Source organism: Struthio camelus, chromosome 13 (assembly GCF_040807025.1).
Source record: "Struthio camelus isolate bStrCam1 chromosome 13, bStrCam1.hap1, whole genome shotgun sequence".
Taxonomy (NCBI): Eukaryota; Metazoa; Chordata; class Aves; order Struthioniformes; family Struthionidae; genus Struthio; species Struthio camelus.
This window is the reverse complement of record NC_090954.1, coordinates 7743993-7757210: the sequence shown is the minus strand read 5'-3', so window position 1 is coordinate 7757210 and position 13218 is coordinate 7743993. Positions and strand designations below refer to the sequence as shown.

Genomic DNA, 13218 nt, shown 5'->3' with positions numbered 1-13218 from the left:
TGGTTTCTTTATGCAACCTGTCTGACCTTCCTTTCTTCTTAGTCTTTTTACCCTTGCAAAGTCCTTCTCTGAGCCCCAAGCATCACTTGTTTTTCTGTTGATGCATATTTTATTCCTTTTCTATTTTGAACCATTGCGTTAGAGACCTGGACAACTGGAAGGATCCTTGGGAGAAGAGCAGCCTCTAGAGAGCTGGGCTGTATGAGAGGGGAGCATATGCCTTGTGGGTTTGAAGCTGGTGGGGTCTGTGTCTCTTCTTGGCAAGCAGTGGCACTCTTTGGGAAGTTCAGTGCTGCTGTTGGGGCACAAAAGGCATATTTAATGTGATGCTAAACCCAGAGCCCTTCCTTAGCCCATCTGGAGCCTGTGGCAGATCTCCCTGAGCATACATTTCAGGGTTTGAGCTGTCATCACAGTAGTGGATTGTAGGAAGCTTTCTCAGATATGCACAGCTGGGCTGTAGTCTGCAGCTGGGCCCAGGTCAGGACTCAAAGTGCAAGTTCCCAAAGTGTACAGCCCCAGGACAGTACCCCTCAAAAACATGCTTGCAGCATCTCTCATTTGCAAAAGCACATTTCAAGGCCCTGCATGTCCTTCCCACCATCTGTGTTTTGCAGAGGTTGGCCCTGAAGATCTTGCCCCTTTCCTCTCGGCAACCATCCTCCTGCCACCTCTGTAGGCAGAGGTGTCTCTGGGAGGACTGCCCCGCCCAGACGCGCTTGCAAAAGGGGAGCTATTTTTAAAGTTGCTGAGGAGCTGGCGCTGGCGGGGTCGGTGGTGGTTTGTTCCCCTTGCTCGGCAGCACTTGCTGGGACATGTCAGGCATCGCGGCTGGAATCTCCTAGCACCGCAGCTGCTCCTGCACAGCCTGGTGGATTCCTGGTGGAGGCAGGGAGGACTCTGCCAGGAGGCCAGGCTGGGGTGCCAGAAGGCTGTTTCACCCCCCTCATCAAGGACTTTCCCCTACTGAAAGCTTTAAAAGAGGAGGGAGGAGGGAAGGAAGCTGTGTGAGAAACTCATTTCCGTTGTATGTCTGGAAGCTGCAGCTCATCCAAGCCTCTCAGGAGCGCTGGGCTGTGAGGAGGGCAACCGCCTTTGTGCTGGCGGCATCTTTGCGAATGACTAGACTTCATGGCCTTGCCCACCAGGCAGGGGTGGATCGAGACTGATTTGTCTGTTGTTGCTGCCCAGCCTGTCACATGCTGTGTTAAGTCGCTGAACGCTTCCGGGCAAAATAATCCTCCAGCCAGCTTGGCCACGACGGCCCCTAACTAGGGGTAGGTTTGGGGTTGTTCTTTCCCCAGAAGTTGCTGCTCCTTCCTTTGTCTTGGCTCTGGGCCATTAAGGAGCTAGCAGGTTGATGAATCTTGAGGAGCTGAGGACATCGGAAGAGTGGACAGCTTGGAAACAGCAGAGATCTGGGATGGGAGGCAGAGCAAAGGTGTCTCGTGGAAAGAGGCAAAGGCTGGCTGGGGATAGGGACAGATGGAGGGCTGTGATGTTGCTCAGGTGCTCAATGCTGCATGGCAAGTCCCTCGCAGCCAGAAGGGAGCCAGTCTTCCATCAGGCAGCCGTTGTAGATCTTAAGTTGCCCCATCTCAGTTCCAGCTGAGACAAAAACGATGCAGGAGAAAAGGTCTTGGTGGTCCGGGGGCTCTGGGACATAGCTGGGAACATTGTGAGAGATTTTTGTCACCAGACTGATTTGTCTGCCAGTGGCTGCAAAGTCTGCGTTATCCAAGGACTTGGGGATGCTTGTGTACAAATAGGCTCACAGACAAGTCTCTGGCCCCCAGCAGGTCCCCATGGCTCATGCTTGCCCTGCTGGTTGCAGTTTAACAATCCGGTACTGAGTACAGCCAGGGCATGGAAAAACTCTCCTTGCTTGGCACAACGAAATGGGGGCTGGGACAGGCAAGGCCCTCTTCTCAGAGGGCCTCCAGCTCACGCACAGAGACTCTAGCGGATGTCTAGTGGGGTAAGAGCAGACCCCACTTGCTCTTACCGCTTACCTCAAATGCAGCCTGTGCCGCACAGCCACCTACTCTGTGCCACGGGCACTGGGGCCGGGCAGCGTGTGGAGATGTGTTGCATGACTCAGTGCCAGCTTCTCCTGCTCTCTGAGAAGCCTGCTCTGCTCCGGATTTTCCCTCTCTCTGCTGGTATCGCAGCAGTCCTCTGAGTGTGATAGAGTGCAGGCTTCCCGGGGATCTCGTCTGCACTCGCACAGCCTCTCTCGTCTCTGCACAGATCACAGCAAAGCGCTGGTCCCTGCAAACTCCTCCCTCTCTTCCTCAGACAGTTCTGCCCTGCGCGGTCCTGCTCCGTGGGGCTGGGGGGGCAGGAGGTGACCCTCCTCATGTCACCGCTCTCCTGTCTGCCTCGGTGCCGTCTGCATCACCTCCGCGTCCTCAGAGGATGAAGAAGGTGGAGCAAGGTAAGATGAGTTCCTTTTAATGGCTTATGTGCTATAAATAGCCACATCACTCTCAGACGATACTTGGGTGATGTGACGGAGCCCAGGCACTGGGCAACGCACCGCCTTCCTTGCAGACACACCCAACACTTGGTCATTTGAGCTGATGGAAAAGGGCTCCTGCAGGTCCTGTCTGTGACACAGAGCGTGTCATCGCATTAGCACGCTGTGGGACACCTCTCAGGTTATGCACAGCGTAATCCCATCTGGCAACAGCCGAGGCTGGTGTCCTGCAGCTAGGTTGGCGCGCGTGAACGCAGCTCGCTGGCAGAGGCAGCCAGGCACTTGCAACAGGGAGCCTCTACCCTGCAATGAAGGTTGGGCAGTCTGCCTTCAGCTTGCACCAGGCTGTGCCTGGGCAAAGGTGGTGTGTCGGGGTCTGGGCCATGGAGGCACGGAGGTTTCTTTGGTACGCGCATCAGGTCTCCTTTTTGGGAAGGATGGGGAAGGTGGCTCTTCTGCAGGGAATAAGCAGCTCAGGGAGAGAGAAGTGGTTTCCCTGGTGCTAGTGAAGTGCCTCCATGGTCCCTGAATGCTCCTTCACTCCCTCCTCCTAGGCTAGGCTGTAGGATAGAGTAGGTCAAAAACCCTTGGTCCTCCCTGTTTATCCAGGCTATCTTCAGAGCAATTCAGATCTTGGGGCTGTCTGGTGCCTTCAGGGAGGAGTTTTACTCGCGACAACAACAACATATTTCCTACCTCCTGAATATCTCATACCTCTTGACCACTGGTACTGGAACCAAGCACTACAGGCAGCTTCCTAGCTTACGTGTACATGAGGATAAGCAGAAAAACACAGCCATCTCCTTAGAAAGGAAGCCTCCCCTCGTCTAGCTGCAGACAGCAAGTGCTAAGGCACAAAGCTAGGTGATCCCCAGCTCACAGCCCTCTACTCAGTGAACAAAATGATCTTCTCGTATAGCCTCCTGCAGGGAACGTGTGCTGCTGCCGAAGGCTTCTGCTGCAGCCATCCACTCAGAGGGGTGCGGCTTGGTCCTGATCCTCCCCCGCGGTGAGAGAGGAGTCCTGGATGAGCAAAGGTACCAGTATTTCACTGGAGGCAGCGTAGGGCCCTTCCCAAGCTGGCCAGGCAGCACTTGTGTGGGGAACGAGGAAGTCCTTCCCTCCCCTGCTTTTTAAAAAATAAAAGTCACTGCCTCCACGGTGAGTGATGTGGTGATGACGGCTCGTGATGGGTTACATGTAAAATCCTTTGCATCCCTGAAGATGCTACCAGTTGAAAGCTTTTATGGCATTTTAAAAATAGCCACAGAGGGGGAGAATGAGAAGATGGATGGGGAGGTGGATCCCTAATAAGGAGAGAAGAGGAAACACAGCCAGAGAGGGAATGGAAAGACTTCAGTGAACGGCATGTGAGTGATTACTGGGGGCAGGGAGTGGTGTGGTCATACTGTGCTGCCGCACTGCATGCCCAGCGGGAACTGGAAACCCTATAAAAAGCCTGGATGTGAGATACGCTCCTCGCACGTGCCTGTGAGGGATGGGGTCAGCATCAGCTCAGCTCTCTCTCCTGCACACACTCACTCCATTCTACAAGTAGCCATTAAAAGTAATCCCTGACTTTAGATAGCTGGCCTGGGCTCACTTCTGCCGCTTTTGTGTGATTCCCTGAACATCTCCAGGCTGATCTGTGTTTCTTCTCCTGCCTCGAGGCATCAGCCTGGCCAGGAAGCTGACAGATAAAGCTGTCTCTGGCCCTCCCAAAACATGGCCCTTCACACCTGGGCTGAGCTGAAGTGATTTGATGAGAAAGAGGTGTGCTAAGGGCTAGGTCTCTGTTCTGTCTTCTGGGTTTCTATGATCTGACAGCTCGTGGCACCCAAAGGCAAGGTTTGGTTGATCTGGGGCCCTGGTGGAGTTGTGGTGGCTCCTGCAAAGGCCCAGTTTCCCAGCACTTGGCTGTCACAGTGGTCCCAGGGGCCTTGGCAGAAGGTCCCCTTCTGCAGGAGGGGCTCGGCTTTGCCTTGCATCCATCATGTCACCGGTCCCGGGAAGTGGTTCCAGAGCTGCTGTGCAGCCTGGGCCCATCCCTGTGCTTGTGGCAGTCCTCCCCCATCACTCAGGGAAGATTATATAGAGTGTCTCCAAGAAATGCTAATTGCTTTGGCTTACATAGCAGAGCCACTGGGCATTCAGAGCTCTTAGTCAGCTCAGAGATCTGCCAGAACCTTCCTCTCCTTCCCCCAGAAAACTAGCAGAGGTCTGAAACATGCCATTGCTGATTGCCACCTGCACGGGCCCCAGCTGAGCTGTGGGCCTACACATGGGATTAGCCTAGGCTCCGAGGCACTGGCAGTCTGAAATGCCCCTGACGCAGGGCATGGTGTGGTCTCGTTGGAGCCTGTGGCATTGCGGCCTTGGGTGCGAAACACCACGAGCTCAACCCCCAGCAGGCAGAGCGTGGGGTCAAATGCATCTCTGCTGTTGGAGCAAGGGTGGTTGGAGAAATGACAGGAGTTCCCCTTCCTGGGGGAAAAAGCCTGAGCATGATGGATCTTGTGCTACAGCAGAAGCCTTCAGCGTTGTTCTGCCTTGTGTCCTCCTCAGACCCCTCTGCCACTGCCACCCTCCCCTGTTCTGCTTGTGCCACTGGCAATTAAAACTCTTTGAAGCCAGGCTGGCGGAGCTGCGTTTGGTGCTGGCTGTTGGGAAGCATTCCTTGGCTTTCCCTCTGGTCGTAGCACAGTGAAAACGCTGCAAACAAGACTCCTCTGTCAAACTCGCCAGCCTGTCACATCCAGGCCGTCACCCCCTTCTCTCCCTTGCTTGCTTTTATTCTTTCTTTTTTCTTCCTCATCAGCTAGGCAAATAATCAGGAAAGCAAAGGCTGGCCTGGAAATGGGCTAGCCCTGCTCCAGGCTGGAGAATGGGGATGCCAGCAAGAGTTTGTGCTCTCTGGTCCTTGCATGGGCCTCGCTCGGAGGGAGGCTGTTGGTCTGCGTGCTTGTTCCCACAGCCTTTCTCTAGCTCGCAGCTTTTTACAGCTGGGGCACAGAGTCGAAATATCGAGGTCTTTACCCTGCTGCCTTTGCCAACCCCAGGTGCCAGCTGTAGCCTGGGGAAGGGTGAAGAAGTGCCCTCCGGCCCTGGTTGTTTCTTGTGACTCTACGCAACTTTTCTGCTGTGAAGGGGGCTCTTTGCTCAGATGGTGTTGGTCCATGCAGCCCCACGGTAGGGGATGTGTGGCTGCAGGGGGTCTCCCCGTGTCCCATGCTTGAGGATGGTGACCGGCCATTCCAGGCAGGGTTTCCAGAGCTCCCCATGCTGGATGCGACCAAGTGCCAAGTCTGGTCCCACAGCGCTACAGGGACTCGTCATCAGCTATGGATAAATAATTTTTGGAGGAGCATGGGTACTTTTTGAGTCAGCAGCCCAGTCCTTCCTGGTGAGCTCCCACTAAGCTGCAGGAAACTGCTCGCTGGTAGTGTCAGCGCAGGTCATCAGTGGCTGTCCCAAACTTCTCTCTTTCCGCTTGGTTAGTTAGATGCCATAAAGCATATGATTGAGGAAATAATTCTGTTCCTTGGCAGGCAATTTTTGGCTCATTTAAGCCAAAAGCAAGCATAACAAAGCACCTGTTGATTTTCCGCGCCCTGAAAGGGGACTTGTTCCCTGGAAAATGCTGCTGGCTCTGCTGGGCCCATTGGCCGCTCGTTAATTGTCACTAATGAGGAGCAAGGCCTGCTGGGGACAAACTGTTGCTTCAGCTCGGGAGAGCTGGCACAGCGGGGGGCGGCTGGTGTGCGGAGGGGATGGGAGCCGTGCCCTCAGTGCGGGTGCGTTTAGCCGCATGAACGGGTTTGTTACAGGCGAACGCCGCTATTCTTGTGCCCTCTTGCGCGGGGAGGTAGCGCTTCGCTCCCGCTCACATGCAGAGCGTGGAGCGTTAAGAGGATCTCCAGTGCTTATTGTACACAGATGGATTTATTTGCCTGTATATTCGTGGGAGGTGGGGATGAGGAGGGTTCACCTCGCTCTAGTCCGGGAGCGAGGGTTAAGCCTTGTGGCAGATCTGTGCCACTGGGAGCACAACGCCGTGGTGCTGCCTGGCAGCAGGACCTGATGCCGGTGTTGGCTGCCTGCCTCTGGGCACAAGCGGTTCGCGTTTCCCCCGCCCCCAGACTCTGATGAAAGGCACCAAGGGCTTTTAGCAGGAGACAGCCGCGTCTGCCTGCCTGCCGCTTGCCGTGCTGGCAGCCCCACCACTGCTTTTGAAGTCGGGTTTCTGGGCGTATGCAGAAGCCAAGGAGAGCGCAAGTGCTGGAAGGAGGAAGGGAGAGGATTACGTTTGTGCTAAAACCCCTGCATTACATCCAAGGGAGTTTATTGTCCCAGATGTGCCTCTTGCCCGCTGTCCCTTGCTCTGCCGCATCCACCTCGCTGCTCCAGAGCTGCCGTCCCCCAGCACCAAGCCCCGTTCCTGCTCCACTCAGTGTTGTGTCCTGACCGCTGGGTCCCCCTACAAGCAGGGGCCAGGGCGTTGTGGTTCTCCCACCTGTGAGGACGGGCCAGGGTGTACTAAAGCCCCCTCCGAGGCTATAGTGCTAGGTGAGGAGGGGCCTGTGCTGCTGCCAGGCTGCTGGGGGCCTTGTGAGCACCAATGTAGGTGTGCCATCACCAGTACCAGCTCACCTGGTGCTCCATCACCTGCTTCCCATCTCCAGCTGCTTCTGTAGCATCCATACCAATTACTTTTGCCGCTTCTCTCACTCCCTGTTTGCTAAAATGGCTGAGCTACTTTAGTCAGTGGCTGCTAGCAGGCAAGCAGCACTTTCCCCAGGAGTTTTGTCAGAGCCAATGCTCTGGGCTCCTGGGGCTCTCTCGGATGCTCTTGCAGACAACCACCCCTCTGACAACCTTCCTCCTCCAGAAGTGTCTGCTTGTGTCCCTGCCGTCAGCAGGCCCAAGGCTCTGCTGTCCCTGTGGTTGCTATGGCCATGCAAGAGGCCGTCTCTGTGTTTGCTGGTCAGCTATCGTGAGGGCAACTCAGCAGAAGGGAGAACTTCCCCTTTGGGATTTGTTATTTCATTAGAATAAACAGCCATGTGGGATGTTACTTTCCGTTCCAGCTGAGAGAGATTGTAGTTGTTGTGTTTTTTGACCCAACCCTGATGCTTGCTTTTTAATTCTCTTTGCCTTTAATGAAGTGGGAAGGAGAGGCAAGAGCTGAGCGTGCTTTGGCAATGGCGAAAGCTTGTGTTTTTGCAGTGCAAGGGATTATGTCAATGTATTTGTGGTTGCATCTCTACTTCCTACTCTGACTTGGATTAGGGGTTCAGCTAAGCCCTAAACCATGCAACATACTTTGACTCTGCTGTCTCTGGACTCCTTCCATAACTGTGGAGATGACCCACTGTCACGGTGTTGGGACCCTCTGAGCAGCACAGGTATTGCTCCAAGATGGCCCGTGCTCCACTCAGGTGTCTTGGCAGCCTGGCCCTATGTACCACCCCAAAATACCTTGTATATGAGGGTTCAGCCATGCCCCGTTGGGAACCAGCAGGTCAGCCAGGCTAGATGGGCTGAGAAATGCTCTTGACCCCCAAATTAGGGTGCACTGGGAGTGCAGTGTGGACAGCTTGTTGCACCTGAGGTGAGCAGGGACCTGCCTTAAGCTAGCACATGTCACATGATGTGTGGTCACCCAACAGTTGGGTCAGCCTATCTGCACTGGTAAAAGAAGAAAGGTGCTGAATAACTTGTGCTTGTCTCCAGGCACCCCTCAATCCCTCACCTATGGGATCTCTTCAGTTTGGGATCCCTGGAGAGCTGCATCAGGGCATGGCAAGGGCTCCTCTGCAGTGACCAAGATCTCCAGTACCCTGCTGTGCTCCCTGCCATGGTGAAGGGTTGTCCCATGGCACCGTGCTAGTCTGCCAGCCTGGGAATCAGCCCTGCTGGAGGACAGTGCCTCCTTGCCTGGTGCGGAGGGAATGGCAGGGTGCTGGGGAAACCCCTGGTCCTGGGGGGATGCCCTGGGCTGGGTTGGGTCAGACTAGGTCCCACAGATGACATCCCTGTGGCACAGCCCCGGCACCCCCTGCGGCGGCAGCAGCCATTGGGTCATGTTGCCGAAGGTTGTCCCAAGGTGAGCAACAGAAGGGGAAGTGGCTCTCTTCCTCCTCCTCCTCAGAGGCCCTTGTGCCTTCCCCCCGCATCATCCCTCCTGCCCTGGTCTTTTCTTTGTGCCTTTGGACACAAAGGCATTCCTCCTTTTTTCTTTATTTCTCCTTTTCTTTTTTTCTCTCCTTTTCTCTCCTGTTAGCTCTGTTCACCCCGGCTGTATACCAGGGTTGCCATGGCGACTCTACCGAAAGATGAAAATCCCTGGGATGGTGGGTCCTGCGCCTGCCAGGGGTGCAGGGAAAGGCAGGGCACCCCTCTGCCCCCTTGGAGGGACGAGCCTTCTCCACCAGCTGCCCTCGGCACCCACCGCAGAGATCCCCCTCCTGGCAGCTGGAGATGGAGGTCCCTGGGGATGCCACACTCCCCTTGGCTGGGACACGTCCTGGTGTCAGGGAGAGGCTGCTCTCCCCCCCGGCCAGCTGCTGCTTGGGGCTGTGGGCCTGCCTGGGATGGGGCCATGCAATGCCTTGCTGCAGTGGGGCTGGGCAAGGTGCTGGCAGGGCTAATTTCATAGCACAGCTTTCCTAGCCTCTCACCGCCGGAGCTGTTAATCTTCAATAAATATGTTTTTAATGAGCAAGCACTACTTAAAGAAAATAGAGGAGCTGCTGCAGCATGGGCTGTCCCTTTAGATTTAATGGCCCACCACCACCTGCCAGCAGAGGAATATATAACTGTATAAATTACTAGCTGTACCCCGTTAGCTTTTACAGGACACATGCACCTTTCCTCTTGCTCTTGGGAATAAGCTTCCTTTTTCAATCCCAGCAGCCAGGCTACTGCTCCGCTCAGTATCATCTCTCACCAGGCAAGTGACTGCAGTGACCTTGGGATGACTGGCTGGGTAGATGAGGGGAGAGCAGTGGATGTGGTCTACCTGGACTTCAGCAAGGCTTTTGACACTGTCTCCCATCACATCCTCCTAGGTAAGCTCAGGAAGTGTGGGCTAGACGAGTGGACAGTGAGGTGGATTGAGAACTGGCTGGATGGCCGAGCTCAGAGGGTTGTGGTCAGTGGCGCAGAGTCTAGTTGGAGGCCTGTAGCTAGTGGTGTCCCCCAGGGGTCAGTCCTGGGCCCAGTCTTGTTCAATGTATTCATCAATGACCTGGAGGAAGGGACAGAATGCACCCTCAGCAAGTTTGCTGATATGATACTAAACTGGGGGGGGAGAGGCTGACACAGCAGAAGGCTGTGCTGCCATTCAGAGGGACCTGGACAGGCTGGAGAGCTGGGCGGAGAGGAACCTGCTGAAGTTCAACAAAGGCAAGGGCAGGGTCCTGCACCTAGGCAGGAATAACCCCATGCAGCAGTACAGGCTGGGGGTTGACCTGCTGGAAAGCAGCTCTGCCGAGAAGGACCTGGGAGTGCTGGTGGGCAACAAGTTAAGCATGAGGCAGCAGTGTGCCCTTGTGGCCAAGAAGGCCAATGGGATCCTGGGGTGCATTAGGCAGAGTGTTGCCAGCAGGTCGAGGGAGGTGATCCTGCCCCTCTCCTCAGCCCTGGTGAGGCCCCATCTGGAGTACTGTGTCCAGTTCTGGGCTCCCCAGTACAAGAGAGACATGGCACTCCTGGAGAGAGTCCAGCGGAGGGCTACACAGATGATGAGGGGACTGGAGCATCTCTCCTATGAAGAAAGACTGCAAGAGCAGGGCCTGTTCAGCCTGGAGAAGAGAAGACTGAGAGGGGATCTCATAAACGTGTATAAGTATCTGAAGGGAAGGTGTCGAGAGGATGAGGCCAGCCTCTTCTCCGTGGTGCCCAGTGATAGGACAGGAGGCAATGGGCACAACCTGAAACACAGGAAATTCCATCTGAACGTGAGGAAAAACTTTGCTGTGAGGATGACAGAGCATTGGAACAGGTTGCCCAGAGAGGTAGTGGAGTCTCCTTCGCTGGAGATATTCAAAAGCCGTCTGGATGTGATCCTGGTCAATATGCTCTAGGTGACCCCGCTTGAGCAGGGGGTTTGGACTAGATGATCTCCAGAGGTCCCATCCAACCTAAATGATTCTCTGATTCTGTGACCTTGCCTTGGCCAGTTTCAGGACCCGGGGTGCAAACCTCCCAAAATCTCTGAGCAAAGTGGGGTTTGGAGCCCACGTCCAGCCTCTGGGCATGACATACATGGAGGACAGAGACTGGTGGCAGGGATTGAGCTGCATCCCCTGGCCCGGGAGAGTGTTTCCTGTGAGCTGCATTCTGGAGTTGGAGGGTAGCAGCCAAGCTGTGGTTCGGCAGACAGAGTGCAGTTTGTGGCTCTCTGGTGCTGCTTTGCAGACAACAATATATCCTTTCAGTATTTGTCAGCGCTGCTGTGCCCCTTTCATGAGATAATTAGGATGACGTGTTATTAGCTGATTACTGGGGAAAAATATATTTACTGAGGATTTATTCTGGAAACAACATTAATCTCCTGTGTAGTTGCTAAACCCTTATAAATAATCTAGTTTTGATAATCAATTGTTATTGCAACCCCCCCCACCAATAAATCTCAATTAAATGCACATTTAATTCACATAAAGTTGCCAAATTTGCTTGTACATTTCTGTCCTGCTGTTTGCTTTAGGCAGATGTCTGTGTATGTGCTAGCTCAAGTCTGTTTATCAGACAGCCCTAAACCAGAATATGGTTTGCCAAGACGGAGCAGTTACAGCAACAGCAATGCTTCTCTCCCGTGGTCCTACATGGAGAACCCAGAACATCCCTGCTCCCTTCTGGCAGAGCTGTTCAAAGAAGAGTACTTTGCAACCATGAACACACACAGTCCTTCCTTTGTCATTATCTTAGTTGGGGAAGCGGGAGTGACCATATGAGAAGTTGCACCTGAAGCAGCCTGGAGTTTTGCAAGGCACACCAAGTGTTGACACTCAGCTCACGGGCAGAGAGAAGCAGGTGCCAAACCCATGTGGACACTTCTCCTGGTGTGAGTGGGGTAGCAATGGAGGCAGGGCTGGGAACGCAACTCCCAGATGCCAGCTCCTCTTGCTCTGTTGTGCCTTTCTGCAGGCGTTCAGTGAGGCTTTGATGGAAATTGATGTCTTGTTGGGCTGTGTTTAGTCCTGACCACCCTTGGGCCAGCTTGGGTGACTTTTCAAGCCTTAATGCAGGTTGATAGGTCGGAGTGGAAGGAAGCACAGGGGTGCGATGCAGAGAAAAAGCAGCTGGCCCTGAGTTAGCAGGACGTGTTGCTGCCAGCTTCCTTCAGAGCTGCAGGGAGATTCCAGATGCAAATTGGGCTCCATTTGTTGTCAGGGCCACATTGATTTATTTCATCCTCTTCTTTTCCTTGCAAAAAATACACAGCTAACTGCAGTGGCAAACACCACAAAGAGAGAAGAGAGAGTTGGGTTCATTTGGGCTGGAGAAATGGCAGGCAGAGCCCAGGGCTGCCTCCCTGGATATGCTGGCAATGTAGGTCCCTGCTGCAGGGACTCAGCAGAGGGATGTCCCCCGGGACAGCGTGGCAAACCTCCCACTACCTTTCTCGTCGTGTGGGGATTTCAGCCCTCCCTACTGCTCCTCCGGATGCCAGCCCTGAGGTCTGCAGGACGGCTGATGGGGCCGGTGCCTATTTGGAGCGTGGCCTCTGCCAAAGAACCAGAGTGGCAGCTTGAGCTCTGATGATCTCGGTGACGGGGACTGCGTTAGGGGAGCCATAAAAGAAGCAATGAAGCTGTTCGAATTCCTGGGAAGACGTCTACTAAATTCTCCTCCTGAGCCTGGCTGGAGCCCAGCCTGCTAATTATGGTGGTAAGGGAAATACACAAACATACAGATGGCAAGGAGAACAAAAACTGCTGTCTTTTAATATTGAAAGCTCTGTTTCTGGCCAACTGAAACTGACACATGGCAGAAGATAAACGCTAACAGCTTTGGGTGAGACCGGAGCGCACTGCCAGCCTGCTCAGGAGCTCTTCAAGAGCTTGCAAAGCCCAGAGAGGGATTTGCCTCTCTCTGGACAGGAAGATGGACATGAGTCTCGACCAGCTGCCCATGGATGAGCTAGGAGGCCAGGCTGTGGCCGTGGCTGGCCATGCACACTTGTATGAGGGTGCACCTGTGTGTGCTAATGGACAGTTGAGATCAGGGCTTGCTGCTGCTGACATCCAACAGCCCCAAGCTGGCTCTACGCTGGAGGTGGCCTGTGAACGCTCCAGTGTGCTCTGTCCCACAGAGGCAGGGACTTCTTTCTGAGTCCCTGTATTGCAGAGAGGGAGCTTCTTACCTCTGTGAACCCACCTCTGTGCTGGCTCACAAAAAAGCCTCATGTGTTGCCATCAGGCACTGGTCGCCATTGACATCTGCTTGCTGGCCTGCGGTCACCATGACCACGGGTGCTGCTGGCAGGGGAATGTCTCCTCTGGGGTGTCTTGTGTTTATCCTCGCAGTGCCAAGGGGCTCTGCTCTGACAGCTTCAAAGCTTGTAAAAGATGTTCTTCCTCGTGGAGGTTTTTGCCCTAACCCTACACAATAATGACTGGGTGGATGGGACGGACAAACAGGCATTGAGAGACTGCTGACATGGTGTTTCCTAGCATAGTCCAGAAGGATGGTGTGACTGTCTGATGCCTTGCGCCGTCCTGCAGTGTTTGTGG

General features: G+C 54.4%; 1 protein-coding gene across 6 annotated transcripts in view; it reads left to right on the top strand.

Moving 5' to 3' along the window:
* The first annotated feature begins 2260 nt into the window (after positions 1-2260).
* The window catches only part of ABLIM3 (actin binding LIM protein family member 3), a 58046-nt gene continuing 47088 nt past the window's right edge, over positions 2261-13218 (top strand). For 2 of the 6 annotated variants that reach the window (XM_068959536.1, XM_068959535.1), the window contains exon 1: positions 2274-2437. In XM_068959536.1, the coding sequence (XP_068815637.1) occupies positions 2419-2437 (19 nt within the window). In that variant the 5' untranslated portion in view covers positions 2274-2418. Of the gene's footprint in view, positions 2438-13218 lie in introns of all 6 variants that reach the window. The other 4 variants (XM_068959538.1, XM_068959533.1, XM_068959534.1 and 1 more) reach the window with 4 other exon arrangements.